General features: G+C 40.0%; 1 protein-coding gene across 7 annotated transcripts in view; it reads left to right on the top strand.

Annotated features, from left to right (window-relative positions):
• USP28 (ubiquitin specific peptidase 28) overlaps positions 1-17,445 on the top strand; it is a 504,161-nt gene that overhangs the window by 61,720 nt on the left and 424,996 nt on the right. For all 7 annotated transcript variants that reach the window (XM_086957384.1, XM_086957380.1, XM_086957386.1 and 4 more), the window contains exons 2-3: positions 4,046-4,123; positions 14,987-15,119. In XM_086957384.1, coding sequence (XP_086813510.1) covers positions 4,046-4,123; positions 14,987-15,119 — 211 coding nt within the window. The remainder of the gene's footprint in view (positions 1-4,045; positions 4,124-14,986; positions 15,120-17,445) is intronic.

Below are 17,445 nucleotides of genomic sequence, written 5' to 3'. Positions count from 1 at the left end.
TAATATATTCGAAAGTAACTGGAGTAAATGCATGTAATTGTTTCTTAAGAGCACATGACTGATCGCAATAACCGATATTAACCACTAGTTTAACCACTAACCTTGCGTAGGATAGTAGGGTGGTATTCGTCATAAAGAACTTGAATCGTTGTTAGGAGTAGTAAGCGCTATAGAAATACAATTTCAAATACAATAGATTTTGCATAGACGAAACCTATTGGCTTTTCCAATGCTTGTTTAAAAATAGTGTAATACTGTGTCTTTTAAATTTTTAACATTTAAAATTTCAGATAAATGTCTATGGAGTACAGCGGTAATACCAAGAAATTACTGCACGACTTTTTTTGAATGCACAGTGCTCTCTAAACTACTTATAAAATAAAAGGAAAATTTATAAATACATTTCTCTATTACCACTTTCATAAAGTGTACCTGAATAATGTATATTCCTGGCAGATTACATCTATATCCGTTCACCTACTTTCATGCTACGTCTGTTTCAAGTATGCCACTCAGCTCTACGCTAGTTCACTGTATGTCAGTCCATTTTATCATGCTCCACTCTACGCCCTCTGCACTCTTAACCACTCCACAATATGCTATTACACTCTATACCACTTCATTCCGCACTGTATGGCTCTACAATGTATGCCCCTCCATGCTACGCTATCCCACTCTACAACACTACACTGTGCGTTATTCCACTCTGTCACTCCACTCAATGCTACTCCACTCTGTTGCACTCCAGTATACTGTATGCTATTCCACTATACTCCACTCCAACTCTTCACTGTGTACGGTATCATACTCTATGCTAATCCAGTGTACATCACTCTACGCTACTCCACTCTATACTAATCCACTGTACGCCACTCCACTCTACCACACTCCACTCTATGCCACTGCACTCTAAAAAGCTCAGCTGTACGATATTTTGTATACCAGTCTGCTCTACGCCACTCCACTATACACTACTTACGCTATTCTAATGTACAACCCTCCATTTTACAGCACTCCACTTCATTCTGTTTCACTATATGGTACTCCCAGTTATGTCCCTCCACTGTACGCCACTATACTCCACGTCATTCCAGTCTATGCCACTCTACTGTAAGCTTCTCCATTGTATGCCAATGTGCGTCTATATGCCACTCCACTGTACGAACCTCCACTACTACACTGGACGCTAGTCCACTGTACACCACTACACTACACTTACGCTATTCCACTTCTACAGGACAACATTTTACCTCTGTCTACAACAGTATATGTCGCTCCACTTGAAAACACTGTACTTTATACAAGTCCACTCTACAACACTGTATGCCACTGTACATTCTACTCCACTTTATGCCTGTACACTGTACTGTGCAAGATTTTCCAACAGTCTACGACTTAGCAGTTCACTTTACTGTATGAGATCCCACTCCAGTTTGACACTTTACGCTAAACCACTCCACTCTACTCCATTCCACTCTGGCACGCAAATCCAGTCTATTTTACTTCACTCCACACTGTTAAGCCACTCCACTCAACTCCAGTCTACTCCAAAGCATGACACTTTGCCTCATTCTACGCCACTGTCAGTCCATCCTACACCGCTCCACTGTACGACACACTACTGTACTCTATGCAACTCCACTCTACAATACTGTACTACACTGTATGCCACTCTGACACTATACTCACTCTATGCCCATATACTCTAAATGACTGTATGACACTGTAGGTATGACACACCACTCTATTATATGACACAGTACTCCACTGTACATCACTCTCCTCCAGTATACGACATACCACTCTACGGCACTTCACCATACCACACTACAGTGTACGAGACACTCCGTCACTGTACTGTACGACAGTGCTCTCAACAACACTGAACTATAGGACTGTGTACTCCACTGAACTCCCCTTTGTGCCATTACATTGTACAACTCTCTATTTCATGCTATGCCACTGTGCGACACCCTACTCAGCGACACCCCATTCCTCTCTAGGACACTCCACTCACTGTACAGCACTCAACTGTACGACATGCCCCTCCACTATACAATACATCCCTCCAATCTATGATACTTCTCCTCGGCATACGACACACCACAGACCTCCACCGTATAACACTTTACTCCTTTGTACGCTACATCACTCCATTACACTCCATTTCACTGTACAACATTCCACTCTATCACATTGTCCTTCACTATACTCTGATACTCCACTTTACGACACTCAATTGAATGACACCCGACACTACGATTTGAAACACATTTTTATAAAAAAAAATTAAAATAATTTAATTTAATGAAAAAAGCAGATTAAAGCTGTTATAGTCAAACAACGTTATTGATTATTTCTATACAAACCTAACTTAAGCTATACAAGCTTTAGAAGTTCTAAAGTTATAGTTCCAACCTAAGTTTATAATTTACTCACCACCTCTTGTAACTTAATGTTATACTGTACTCACCACCTTCCATTTAGTTTAACTTGTGGCACTTCTGTACACAACCTTGTCACCTCATTCGCCACACTACATTAACTATATAACTTCCCTTTTCTCCAAACAATGGTTATACCCTTGCTTATTATATAACTTCTTATACAATGCAAAATCATAGCATTTATAACAGTTATGGCATGTCAAACGTCATCATTTCTGAGAACGCTATGCATGGCGGAGTGGCGAGTTATAGTTGATGCAGTGAGGCAAGTGAGCTGGCAAGTGAGGTGACAATATTGGGTCTGTAGACGCATTAGTTGTAGAAAATTGAAGGTGCAGAGTACATTATAAATGTAAGTTACAACAGGTGGTGAGAAAATTATGCATTTAAGTTTGAACTATAAATTTGGAATTTCTAAAGTTTCTATAGTTTAAGTTGGGTTTATATAGAGAGAATAAATAACGTTTTCCTAACTATAACTTCGCTTTAACCTTTGGTTTTTTTCCCATTAAGTGTTTACACCCCCCCCCCCCCCCCGCCCCTCCGCATGCTGAGCCACACCCATGTGTCATCACTGACGTGAGCCCTGCCTTTATGTACGTGTATTCCAGACAATTAGTGTTTTCGTATGTATTCTATGTCCTTATTTTCTGTACCCACACAATCATGGCTTTTATCACCCGTGCCCTTCTTAACTTATCTGTACAGATTCGCTAAGATTATAAATTTTAGTTCTTTCCATCCTCAGCAGGGCACACATGTCCACTTGTCTACATGCCCTAACAATCCAGATGTGTATATCCATTTTTGAAATTATCAATTTGTGTTGCCTACCCTGCCCATGTCTCGCAGCACACTGGACCGTCGCGAACATCCGTATTTAGCAGATGAGAAACCTCCGGCATCGGTTCCTCAGAGGCTCACACTAGTATTTCTGGCGGCTGATTGTGACTGAGGAATGACAAACACAAGTGGCTCTTGCAGACGGGCCTAAAATAGCCTTTGTCATCGGCCGTTCCACATTCCTTCGTGTCACTGGCTCTGCTCGAGCATAGAGCTAAGCACCTATTTTAGTCTTTCTGCTCCATTCGTAGTGTCTTTTTTTCTGGAAATCCCCCTTTTTAATGCGGATGATTTTTGCGAACTAAATAAAAACTATTCTTTAATCCAACGAGAATATTGTACTGCTTCGCGAGTTGAATCATGCTGTTTTTTTTCCTTTGGAGAGTCAATAAAAATCATTATTTGATTCAAATGTTTAGTTGAAAAACAAAGATTCAGGGGCTTGTTGCAGATTTGTATTTCTCAGCGGTTTAACAGATTTTCCAACTCTTTGTGGCAGTTAATGACCCCATCTATGAGTAAGAAACTGGTCCTTGGCTATGACGAGGACGTTCACTCATTTTCGGGACCCATAGATTCACTTTTGCCACTAGAGGTATGAACCCGCATCTGCTAACGGCTGTTTGTCTGAAAGTCGTCTGAATTACGCGAACCTTTGACCTATGTGTTTAATGCCAAAGTGGGAGGGGCGTGTTTTGGACAAGAGTAAAGGATTTAACCTTTTCCCAGTGTCTAATCCTTGTTTCCTTTTTCAGAATGCTCAAATGGTGTTGAACCAGCTGAGGGAGATAACTGGCATCCAGAACTCCTCATTCCTGCACGATGCGCTAAAGGTTAGTAAGGTGCTTATGTCAAGGTATTAAGCAACATGTCATTTATTAGGCCTGACCTTCTTCCAGGTTGTTAGGAAATGATTGTGGTGATGGAGTTCCCCTTAAGAAATGGCTAAGTAAGGCCTGCACAAAGTAAGATTTTGGTGCAGATTGAACAAGCATTGGCAAAGCCAATAGGTCACACCTATGCAAGAGCTATTGTCTTTGCCAATGTGTTTTAGCTGTGTTGCACATCAGAGTGACTGCTATTCAGCATGGCTAAACGTTTGTGGAATAGAGTGGAGTGTCGTGTGGTAGAGTGGAGTGTCCTAGAGTGACCTAGAGTAAAGTGGCATAGAGGTAGGTCTACTGTCATGGATTAGAGTGTCTTCGAATGGAGTATTGTAGAGTCCAGTGAAGTAGTGTCAGTGAAGTGGAGGGGTGTAGAGTGGTGTAGCATAGAGTGGAGTAAAGTGTTTTATAGTGGAGTAGTGTTGAGTGCAGTAAAGCATTGTAGAGTGCAGTGGCATAGAGTCTCAGAATATCGTGAAGTGATGCAAGTGGAGTGGCGAACAGTGTCATGATTTCATTAGGTGGAGTATCATAGAGTCGAGTGGCATCAGTGGAGTGGGGTAGCATAGAGGGGAGTAGAACATCGTAGTGTGTTCTGGAGTGTAGTAGAGTAGAGTAGAGTGGACTGGAATAGAGTCGTTTTGTAGAGAGGAGTATGCATGGCATGGTAGCTCATTGCCAATACAGACATTGCATTTTCAATTGAAATGACATTACATTTGCATAGACATACAGTTTTACTGATAAAACTTACAGCGTTCAAATGAAATAGTGTGGAAAGGGTGTCACCAAGTGTATGGATTTGTTTTGATCGTATAAATATTTATTTCCTCCACACATCAGAATTTTTTTCTTTTTTAACCCCTTCCATGCTGATGACGGCCCCCAGCCGTCATGCACTACGGTGCTCGTGTGCTGATGACGGCTGGGGGCCGCCATGAACCCGCCCACTCGCGATTCTGCCGCACAGGCGCAGAATCGCGGCCGCATGGAAGGGGTTAAAGTGCTTCATTTGTGCTTTTCAAATTGTGATAGAATCTGAAATATTTTAACAGTTCACTTAGACATTTACATTTTGTTATGTGCTAGAAAAAATAACATCCTATAGCCTTTCCTCTCAGCAGGATTGTCTTATAAATCCTCACACTTTGAAGTTGGAGAAAGAAATCTAAACATTAAGCTCCCTGGAAGACGTAGCCTGAATTTGATCTTGGTCTAATGTACAGCAAAGGTGACAATATAACAACAAAATTTAAAGGGCCATTTACTGAAAGCGAGCACTTGTGGAAGACTACAAGGAGCAGTGGTTAACAGGCTATGCTCATAGGAGGGACAAAGACGTGCTGGACAGCCTAAAACGCATAAAGCAAGCAACCAGAAAGCAAGCAAATGTGAGTTACAAATCACAAAGCCAATGTCAAACAATTGGAGGAATGCATTCCCAGGGAAGGTTTCGGAATATCACGAAGATGTCTGTGCAACTGGTAGGCTTCGACCTAAAAGGACACATTTCAAGGATTCTTTTAGGAATATGAGCCCCTTGAGGGGCTGTTGGGGCTAGTGACTTAGGAGTTTGCTTAACTCACGCTTACTGAATGAACATGCACCTGTTCATGTTAGGTGATCTAGAGTGAAGGACTCGCTCTGTCCTATATCATTTGGCCTGCGTGCCTTAGCTACTGTTGACTTTTTAATAAAATGTGCAATTTGCAGTTGTATATCGTCTCTTACAATCTGATGAAGGTGTGTTTAAGTTGTGAATAGCCTCAAAAAGCCCCTACTTTTAAATGCCAGGTTGAATGCTTGACACTAACTGACCTGTTGTGAAACGACATGCTTTGCATTTGTTTATGCCTTATTTCAAAAGGGAAACTTGATCAAATATCAGAAATGTTTAGAGATGAAAGCTACAGCTTGTGTTACAACATAGTGGCTTATCCAACTTCATTATGGTACAGGATGAGGAACACAGAGTGGTGGCAATAGTAAGCAGCACACACGGAGGCTTTATGGAGCCAGAGGGACAAGGAAGGAGTGTCTGTGTGCTTTTGTTGAATGTTTTGAATGGCTAACATGGATTTGGGCGAGGGAAACTCCATGTGGCAGACTGGCAAGAACTGCAGTATTGGCCATCCAGTGTAACAGGTGGCAGGGACCTGCTGAACAGGGAGTATGTTGAAGTGAAACCATGCATTTCGGCTGAAAAATTAATATGAAGAACAAAGTAGGATTCCTAAAAAATTAAACATTTTTTATTAACACTAGACCACACTGTCAATTCTCCAGCAAATTCCTATTTGAAGAAAATGTATTGGGGCCATACTAAAATTATTGTGACCTTAATCATCCGCTTTGCCCTTACACTATCTCAACTGTAACCCTTAATCTAAAACTGACATAGTCTCTACTTAATCCCTTACCAGTTCTTAAACAATATCCGGTAGATACCTTCCCCCCTTAAAGTATGTTATTTTCTCAATTATATTTTTAGGTCGAGCCTGGCCAGCACATGTGCTGCTCTGCGAGGCATGCTGTATTGGAGTATGGACTTGAAGCACCACCCACTCTACGCCCATATTTCTCATTGGCTTGCGTCATTGTCCTTCGAAATGGTGGCTTCTGATTCATTAATAGGCTTGTTGGTCCCCCCCTTAGTACTGCCTTGTCTTCATTTGTAATCTATACCAAAAAAGGGAAAACTGTTCCTAATACAAGGTGCAAAAGTCACCCATGCAAAAGGGTGCAAAAAAGTCACCCGTTTAAAACCAGGGGAAGAAAAGAGAAAGAACAGGGATCCTAGGTAACCGTCCCCACTAGTGATAGGAAAACCATCTTGTTGTCCTCTGTTGCCCTCACACACCCCGAAAGGTGTCATGCTTCATCATTGGGCAGTTGCTCCTCGTAGGGCCGGCGCTGCAATCCCCTATGGGTCCCCCGAAGGGTCTCTTTATCGGAGATCTTTTTAGGACTGCCGGTTGATGCATGTGGGTGTGTGGGGTGTGGGGAATGGGTTCCATTGAGGGTAATAAATTGACGTGCAAGTGTGATAAAAATAGGGTCACCATGCAGCGAAGGTAAATTGGTGTACCCAGAGTAGACTAAACTACTAATTAAAATCTAGCCCCACTGGTCCTGAAGAAGCGCCAACAATCCTTCTGGCAATACAGGCTCGAAACATGTTGACCTATGTTGTTCTATGCCCGGGCATAGTATGCTAGTGGGGCTAGATTTTAATTAGTAGTTGAGTCTACTCTGGGTACACCAATTTACCTTCGCTGCATGGTGACCCTATTTTTATCACACTTGCACGTCAATTTATTACCCTCAATTGAACCCATTCCCCACACCCCACACACCCACATGCATCAACCGGCAGTCCTAAAAAGATCTCAGATAAAGAGACCCTTCGGGGGACCCATAGGGGATTGCAGCGCCGGCCCTACGAGGAGCAACTGCCCAATGATGAAGTATGACACCTTTCGGGGTGTGTGAGGGCAACAGAGGACAACAAGATGGTTATCCTATCACTAGTGGGGACTGTTACCTAGGATCCCTGTTCTTTCTCTTTTCTTCCCCTGGTTTTTAACGGATTACTTTTTTGCACCCTTTTGCATGGGTGACTTTTGCACCTTGCATTAGGAACAGTGTTCCCTTTTTTGGTATACATTTATAATTAAGGAGCATGGACACTGGACCTTAAAAAGCTCCTTGGTCCCCTCCTCTTTTGTTGAAGCAGTTCATTTGTAATCTCCCATGAGGACTGACCCTTTTACTTCGGTTGTTACACTGCACGTCTTATTTAGTCTGTGAAGCACTATTTTCTTTGATGAATTTCTCCTACTGCAGGCACAACATGCTTTCCTGCAACATTCAGGGTGCCATGCACGTTTTCACATGGCGCTTTTACAAAAACGCATGTATTTGCCAACTTGACAAGCAGATGGTTTCTTTTGGTAAAAGTGCCCCATACCACGCTTTCACTTTAATAACTGCCGCTGACCTTTCTTTAGACATGTCTTGTGCATAGAAAGGGGAGTGGCCTCTATTAACGGGAAAGTGCAGCATGGGGCACATGCAATAGGTCTCCCATTTTAGAAACTTTGACCTATTGATATTGTAAATGACAATGCCTTTCATTATTGCAGGTTTTTAAACACATAAATAAAAGGCATTGTCATTTACAAAACATCTTTCAATTGGGAGACCTGTTGCATTGCAAATACTTGTTGCTTGTGCTATGATGACCTTAAAAATTCAATTCGTTTCAAATGCTTTTCTCCACAGTGGTATGTTCATAAAATGTTCCTCGTAGTGCCATTTTATGCTGAAAAGTAGTTATCTACGGTAGCACTGAGTCTTGTTCAACTCAATTTGGTCTAGTAATCTGCCTTGCTGACTTCTAAAAAGGCTCTCTGATGTCCGGAAAAACAGGCCGTTTTAGTCTGTGGGGCATTTTTTTTGTTTCCGGTAATATTTTATTTCTTGCTGGTGAACTGTGAAGAAACAGGCCGAAGGGAAGCATTTTTACACACATGTTTCCCCCGGCATGCCGTTCTGTATTCACACCCTCGGGAAGGACTAGGTGGAATAGTGGCATTTACATTAAACCCCAGGTTCTTATTTCCTGCATCACTTTGTGGTAGTAATGACAAATGCCTCAATGTTTATCAGCAGCCCCTTTAGAATGCTATGATTTGGACAGCTAATCAGAATATCCAGATTGCTGGCACTGGTTACACTTCACCTGCATTTTAGGTTTAGTCATAAGCCCTGAAGACGTAGGGTATGTTTGTCTGCCTGTGGTGGGTGAGATGGGCACATTGCCCATGTGTTCTCACACCACCACGCCCTAAAGACAGTCAGCATCCTGAACAGAAAAGTAAAACTTAATGGAATCCTATTATATGATAATTAAGCAGTCACAAATTCAAACAATCAGACACCTGTTTACTCGCCATAATGTCCATCCTCAGCAGCCTCTTAAGAAGAGGGGGGCACATATACTGGTAACCGAGAGAACGATTAGTGAAACCCACAAGTTAGACTAATGATTTTCAGGCTAGGTCACTGCTTAATTTAAGCCGCCAAAGTGGTATTTGACTACACATTATGACTACATACTTAGGGATGTTGAACTGCATGAAGCTGATCTGATTTGAAGGAATATAGGACCTTGGAGACAAAAAAAACGATTCACCTTTTTTTTCCCCATCAAAGCCAGCGCTCCAGTCTTGATCACAATGGGGGCACTGCAGAGACTGCTGTTCTAAAGAGGCAGGATTGGAAAGGAGGAATGATAGAAAATATTGAAGCAGGCAAGAAGCGGATGTCTGCTGCCTCGATCTTAGCTGTACCTTTGTTTTGTTTTTTTGTGTTCGAACAAGAGGGTACAGAATCATCCTTATGTGTGTCCTTTACCACGAGTGCCCCCTCAATCCTTCTGAGCCATGGACCAACCGTACGCCGCTCTCCACTGACCATGTAACCAGTGTCGTTCTTTCATTTCAATATCTGACCTCACCACCTGCCCTGTTCTCCTGATGATTTAACAAATGAGAACTACTGCAAAACCAGAGACTCTGCCTTTCCTTTGTGCCTGTCAAGTAGAACTGCATGCACAGTCTGTGGAAGTTTCCACAGCAATTCCTACCAGGCGGAGTGCTGTTTTGCAAGATTTTAGGCCTTTGCACACTTTTCACATCCATCTTGGGGAGGTCTGTGTTTAATTTTTTTTTTTAAAGTATGTTTATTATTGCAAGAAAAAAAAATACACATGAGTTCACATATCAATGGTATGACAGAATATTATCATAAAGTAAATCTTTAGCAATCAAAAAGAGCAACTGAAAAAAGAGAAAACAAGAGGCAAAACTATACAATACATTTTAAATAATTGTATATTATGCCAAACGAATAGTAGATAGTCATAATTAAGAAATTCCGTTTCTTAAAGTTCGAAAAAATGTTTCCAAATCTTTTCCTTTTTTTAAAGGCTTTTGGGCCTCTGTTTTGCTAGTGTAAGTTCCATAATTCTTATTTCGCTGACCAAAGCGCACCATTCTGAAACATTATGGGTATCCTTAGATATCCATGTTCTAGCTATAACTAATCTAGCACATGCAAAGAGCATAGTTAAGAGGTCCTTATTCAAGCAATTAGTTTCTTGGATGTCTAATAGAACAAAGTGTGCAGAAAGCACTGGAGTTGTAATTTGTTTGCGTTTTAAGAGCTCCATTATTCCTTTCCAATATATAGATAATTTAGGACAAGAGAACAACATGTGTTCTAATCCAGCTGCATACAGATCGCATTTTGGACATTTAGTTTTATCAGTTGCTGAATTCCCCTGAATCCAGGTAGATATTCTTTGTGGGGTGTAGTAAAGTTGTGTGATTGTTCTATATAATTGTAGTCTAAGATTGGAAGAGTGTACTATAATATTTATATGGGATAGTGCCGCTGCAATCTGTATAGGATTGATATCCATATTAAGTCTATCAGACCATTTAGTTGCAATTTTGATAGTGTCATCACACTTGCCATTAGCTAGATGTTGATAACCCAAGCTTATTAATGATTTTGTTTTTTCTGAATATAAACAGGCTAATAAGTCCGATTGTGTTATTTCAGTTATTTTCATTTTACTAAAGAAAAAGTCTTATTTGCATGTATTTAAAGTACATATCGTTTGTTAGACCATTTGTTAGTTTCAATCTTTCAAAATCTAAAATTCCTTTTGAACCGTAAAGGTCTCCCAGTGTATTGATACCAGGTCTGATCCAGCGGTTTCCTGTCCCATCTGAAAAGATACCAGGAAGGCCTGGATTGTTCCAGAGTCTAAGTTCAGCATTAAAAAATGAGCTTTTGTCAATAGACAAAATTTGATCCCAGATTTTTTTAATATGTTTGGCCGTCTTAAATTTAACTTGTTTGAAATAGTTCGGATCATGTACGCGAAACACAAATTGGTTACTATCTGGCCCTAGCATGTAGTGATGGAAAATAGAGGACTTTCGTATTTCATTAAACTTCATATTCGACGAAAAAAAGTTGCAAAAAAGTACAAATTAAAATCAGGAAATGTAAGACCGCCTTTTGCTATTGGTAGTTCCAGAAGCTTTATAGCCCTACGAGCTTTCTTAAATCCCCATAAGAAGCTGCTACATATGCCATCGAGTTTAAAAAAAAAAAGTTTGTTAGGTTGTAAAGGTGTAGCCCTAAATAAATAAAGTATTTTAGGTAATATCTTCATTTTTATCATGTTAAGTCGCCCTATTAAGCTAAGTGGTATCTTATGCCACTTTTTGAAAGTTAGAGCAGTTTCTTTTAGTAAAGATTCATAATTCATACTTAATATGTTCTCAACGTTGGCAGCTAATTTAATTCCTAAATAAGTAGCATTTTGACATATATCATATGTAGGTTCTTCTGGGAGATAGTTAGCAATAATTTGTGTTTTGCTCACATTTAATTTGTAACCTGATACATTGCCGAATTTTGTCACTTCTTCAATTATCTCAGGCATTGCCTTGTTTATGTCTGTTGTATATATCGCAATATCATCAGCAAAAGCTGTTAGTTTGAGGCTCTTTTCGCCGTGGTATACTGGAGTGATATTAACCTGTTCCATTAGCGCATTTAAAAAAGGTTCAAGAGATAGAGCAAATAGTAATGGGGAGAGAGGGCAGCCTTGCCTTGTTCCTCTTCCTATCTTGAAGTTAGCTGAGTCTTTTCCCCCATAGCTAGTCTTAGCCAGTGGATTATCGTATAATGAGCAAACCCAGTCCAGGAATGGTCTGGAGATACCCATTTTCTTTAACACTTCCCACAAATATTCCCACCCCACTCGGTCAAATGCCTTTTCCGCATCTAACATGATCATACCGAGTGGGGTGTGAATAGTCTCAGCAACATCGAAAGCTGTAATTTCCATATTTACATGGGCAGTGGTGTCTCTCCCCATCACAAAGCCATGTTGTTGTAAGTTAACCATATCTGGCATGATGGGAGCAAGCCGATTAGCTAGGATCTTAGAAAAAATCTTAACGTCTGAATTGAGCAAAGAGATTGGCCGATACGAGCCGCATTCTTTTTCGGGTTTGCCTTTTTTGAGGAAGAAGACTATTTTAGCTATTTTCCAAGATGATGGTGCTTTCTTAGATGTAAGTATTGAGTTGATCACTTCTTCCAAGAGTGGTAACAATTCTTGAGCACAGGTTTTATATATTTCCAAAGGTAAACAGTCCTCTCCGACTGCTTTTCCTAACGGTAAAGCAGCGATTGCTAATTTTATTTCAGTTAATGTTATTTTTGAGTTTAGTTGTTGAGAAACTTCTGTGTTTAGGTCCCTGGTCTGTGTTTAATTTGTAATGCTGCACAGTTGTATTTTTTGTTAATACTTGATTTGTTATATGTCGTCTGTTTTTGCTGCTCATCTTCTTTCTTGCACTCACTTATCCGACTATCCTAAACCGTTCCCAACTAAACGCTAACCTCATGCAAGTTCGAGCAGCTGAGAAACAGAATCCAGTTCTGTTCTGAAGAACGTTGCCGAGGGACAGGCATCACTGTGTTCGGGTGTTTGCTGGGACGAGAACCTTAGTGTTAGCTAGTGTGATGGTACCACGGTGCACATGCTACCTTGGCACATTCTTTCAGTACTAGAAGAGCACTATAGAATACAATGTCAGTTGGACGAACTCTTGACGCGTTGTTGAAGAGCTGCACAAGATGGTGGAAGGTTGCGACCTCTTGACATACTTAAAACGTAATGCTCAAGATAATGCACAAGATAATGCACATTCAAGGATCGTTCACAGCATTAGTAACAAGCAGTACAAGAGGAAGCATATTGAAGTTTCGTTCAGTATTGGAAGAAAACTGCATAAACTAATGGAAGTTGGTAATGGGAGTTGGTAATGGGAGTTGGACTGTCTTGTAGTGCATTGAAAAGGGTAAGGGCAAGGCAGATTGGAAGATCCCTTTCCTATGTTTACATCAGACACGTAATCTGGGAATGGTAAGTAGTGTAACACTTACAGACGCTGTACCAGGCCCAGTTGCCCAGCCCTGCGATGCCCATGGCAGCAGACACGTTTCTCATGCCTTGCTGGTCTATTTTTAAAGTGCTTTCTCCCTCGCCCCCACACCCACATTGAAAATGGCAAGCTAAAAACAGCTCTACCACAGATACGTTATCGTCCCAGAAAACGAAGTAAGTGGTTGCAGCCGGTGTGGTTTCAGCCTCCTAGGCCAGTTCTCGCTGTGCTGTAGCCGAAACACGTTTCCAAGCCATATACTGATGCAGTGTATAACGCAGGCGTGTACGAAACGGTACTAGATGTCCCACAAAGTGTGTGCATTTATTTTATAGTATGTTTTAACTTTGGGCTTGTGAATAAATGTTTATCAGTTCATTACATTAGTTTTAGCTTCACTCCCCTGTATAACATTAATTGGCAAAGCGAATAGATCTTGGAAAAGCAGCACACGAGGGACCGAGAAATAGAGGGAGTGGGGAAGTAGAAGGACATGAGGGAGAGAGCAAAGTGTGAGTCTGGAGATGCTCATGAGGGAGACAGCAAGAGTATGTGCGAGGGAGATTTGGGAGAAGCACGGGAGAGAGAGCAGCACGTGAGGGAGAGAGCAACACGGAATTTTGCTAGGGGGAGATGCACACAAAGGAGAAATCTGAAAAGCAGACGCACCCTCATGAACTGCTTAGCCAAGAAGGAAAAAAAGTAGTTCAGTTAAAATGACCAGTGCACGCATACAAGCCCACCAATCAAAAGAATGGTTAAGAGGTTATGCTTCCGGGGAGAGACAAAGGAAAGAAATGGAAATGCAAACCTTTGAGTAAGAAGCAAGTGAATGACGGTGACAAAGGCGGCAAGTGGTAAGTAATGGGTGCACTGTAATCCCAGTGTTGGTACACAATAGGTCTTTTAGAACCAGACAGCTTTGCGCTGGCTGTTCGGCAAACGACCTCAAAACACAAGGATGTGGGAATGTAAAACATGGAGGAAATTGAGTCTCTTATAAGAACACTACTGTAACAGTTTGTTAAAATATTATCAAAATTATCGATGTGCTACCTGTAAAGCAGCGCTTCTTAGACACATTTCTTCACTCCAGGGTCACTGATACTGGAATTTTCGGTCTGCCTTTCTTGTGAATCAGATTTATAGCCATATTAAGAGCTGTGGAACTTGCTTATATGTGTCTTGCATATTACCTGTATTAAAATCAGTTTCTCGAGTTCTAAATAACACTGCTGAAGTGTCTTTAGATATATTGAAATAGTTCTGGGAAAGTGATGTCCAGTATAGGCCAAGGAGGGCTGCTTCCATGACACATTTTCAAGATATCCAAATGATATCATTCGAAATGATAGATCTACATGGAATGTGATTACATAGTTGGTGGTATTCCTGGAGATCTGGTATGCACTGAGACCAATGCCGGAAAACCCTGTCCATTGCTATCCACTCTAAAGTTATGTACAGTCATTTTCTTATTTTACATTGAAGTGGTGATTTCCTAAGCTGCAGCAGCTTTTACTCAGACCACAAATAAAGGCCTGACTATTCTATTTTTTTTCTTTTCCCATTTTTTTTCTTTACTTTCTTTTTTTACTTTATTTTGTTGTATTCTTCAATTTTGTGTACCTCAAACAACAGAGAATATTGGTATCGCTAAGTGAGCTAACAATGACGTACTCATGGTGATAAATGTATTTTATGGAACATGAGTTTTTACTCTGTGTTTTTCATTGAGACGCCAGTGCTCATGTCCGAATGTGCTTTATTCAAGGCGAGTAATGGGGACATCACGCAAGCTGTTAGTCTGCTCACAGATGAAAGTGCGAAAGAGCTGGGCCTGGACACAGAAGCAGCAGAACCATCAGACGGCGAAGGGAGCGCCGTAGGCAAGCAGGCCCGATCATGTAAGTGTCAATCCACGTCCTGCTCTAATGCTATGTAAACAAGCATTTGCAATGCAATAAGTCTCGCATTAGGAAAGTTTGAGCAATTGGTATTGTAAATGACACATTTTTTATTTGTTTTGTTTTTGAAAATCGCGAAATTAATAGCTTTGTCATTTACAATGCCAATAGTCATAACGTTCGCAAATGTGACACCTATAGCATTTGTAATGCAATATGTGTTGTATTTACGTGACTTACATGTATTGATATTACAAATAACAATGGCTTTTAATTTTTCTTCAATAATTAATACTTAAATGAGTTATTGTAATTTATAATGGCAATAGCTTAAAGTTTTGTAAATAACTTTTGTGAAGATTATGTTCAGTGTATTTTATTGTGAAGAAAATCCAAGAACAGAAGTGAAATATGAACATCTTTTTGTTACATTTGTAATAAAGCTTGAAACATTGAGAGAATATATGTGAACCAGGTGTTGTTGAATGGTTGCACAGATTGATGCTGTGGTGGTGCTGAGTGATGTTGTGATGGCGAACGAGTGATGCTGTGGCGTTCATTGATGCTGTGGTAGCGCATAGTGATGCTGTGGTGCCCCTGAGTGATGCTATGGTGCCCCTGAGTGATGCTATGGTGGTGCGGAGTGATGCTGTATGCTATGCTATGTTTTGTTTTGCTATCCTATGTTTTGTTGTGTTATGCTATTTTTTGCTATCCTATGCTTTGATTTGTTATGCTATGGCATGCTGTGTTTTGCTATGCTATGTTTTGCTATGCTATGTTTTGCTATCCTATGTTTTGTTGTGTTATGCTATTTTTTGCTATCCTATGCTTTGATTTGTTATGTTTTGCTTTGCTATGTTTTGCTATGCTATGTTTTGCTATGCTATGTTTTGCTATGCTATGTTTTGCTATGCTATGCTTTGTTATGCTATGTTTTTTTTTTTGGTCAAATCTGTTTATTAGCATTTTATAGTTTTCAAAGTACAGTACAAAGAACAATCAATTTATCATGACATTACGGTCACGCCGGTTCAGCATTCAAGCATCACAGATCAATACAGAATGAAATCTTGAAGCCGCGCTGACAGTATCTCATAATTTTGTTATGCTATGTTTTGTTGTGTTTAATTATGCTATGCTTTGTTTTGCTATGCTATGTTTTGTTATGCTATGCTATGTTTTGTTGTGTTTGGTATGCTATGTTTTGCTATGCTAGTATATGTTTTGTTTTGCTATGCTATGTGTTGTGTTTTGTTAAGCTATGCTATGTTTTGTTGTGTTTTGCTATGTTTAGTTATGCTATGTGTTGTGTTTTGTTATGCTATGTTTTGTTATATTATGTTTTGTTATGCTATGTTTCGTTTTGCTATCCTATGCTTTGTTTTGTTAACCCCTTAAGTGCTGCCTCGGTGCATTGGCCGACGGCAGCACTACCTCCCCAGTGCTGCGCACGACCATTGGACGTCCATTCAGCACTAGTTCCAATGGACAGCGCAGCACTGGGGAGGAATGTTTAATAGCATCTATGAGGTTAAGCTATGTTGTGTTTTGTTATGCTATGTTGTGTTTTGTTATGCTATGTTGTGTTTTGTTATGCTATGTTGTGTTTTGTTATGCTATGTTGTGTTTTGTTATGCTATGTTTTGTTGTTTTGCTATGTTTTGTTATGCTATGCTATGCTATGTTTTGTTGTGTTTGGTATGCTATGTTTTGCTATGCTAGTATATGTTTTGTTTTGCTATGCTATGTGTTGTGTTTTGTTAAGCTATGCTATGTTTTGTTGTGTTTTGCTATGTTTAGTTATGCTATGTGTTGTGTTTTGTTATGCTATGTTTTGTTATATTATGTTTTGTTATGCTATGTTTCGTTTTGCTATCCTATGCTTTGTTTTGTTATGCTATGCTATGTTGTGTTTTGGTATGCTATGCTATGTTGTGTTTTGTTATGCTATGCTATGTTGTGTTTTGTTATGCTATGTTTTGTTGTTTTGCTATGCTATGTTTTGTTATGCTATGTTTTGTTGTGTTTTATTATGCTATGCTTTGTTTTGCTATGCTGTTTTGTTATGCTTTGTTATGCTGTTTTGTTATGCTATATTGTGTTTTGTTATGCTATGCTATGTTTTGTTGTGTTTTGTTATGCTATGTTTTGCTATGCTTTGCAATGCTATGTTTTGTTGTGTTTTGTTATGCTATGCTTTGTTGTGTTTCGTTATGCTATGCTTTGTTTTATGTTGTGCTTTATGTTATGCTATGTTTTGTTATGCTATGTTTTGTTGTGTTTTATTATGCTATGTTTTGCTATGCTATGTTTTGCTATGCTA

The sequence above is a fragment of the Lissotriton vulgaris genome, chromosome 2_1, assembly GCF_964263255.1.
Source record: "Lissotriton vulgaris chromosome 2_1, aLisVul1.2, whole genome shotgun sequence".
NCBI lineage: Eukaryota > Metazoa > Chordata > Amphibia > Caudata > Salamandridae > Lissotriton > Lissotriton vulgaris.
The sequence above is the reverse complement of the archived record's forward strand: the minus strand, read 5'-3'. Positions and strand labels throughout refer to the sequence as shown.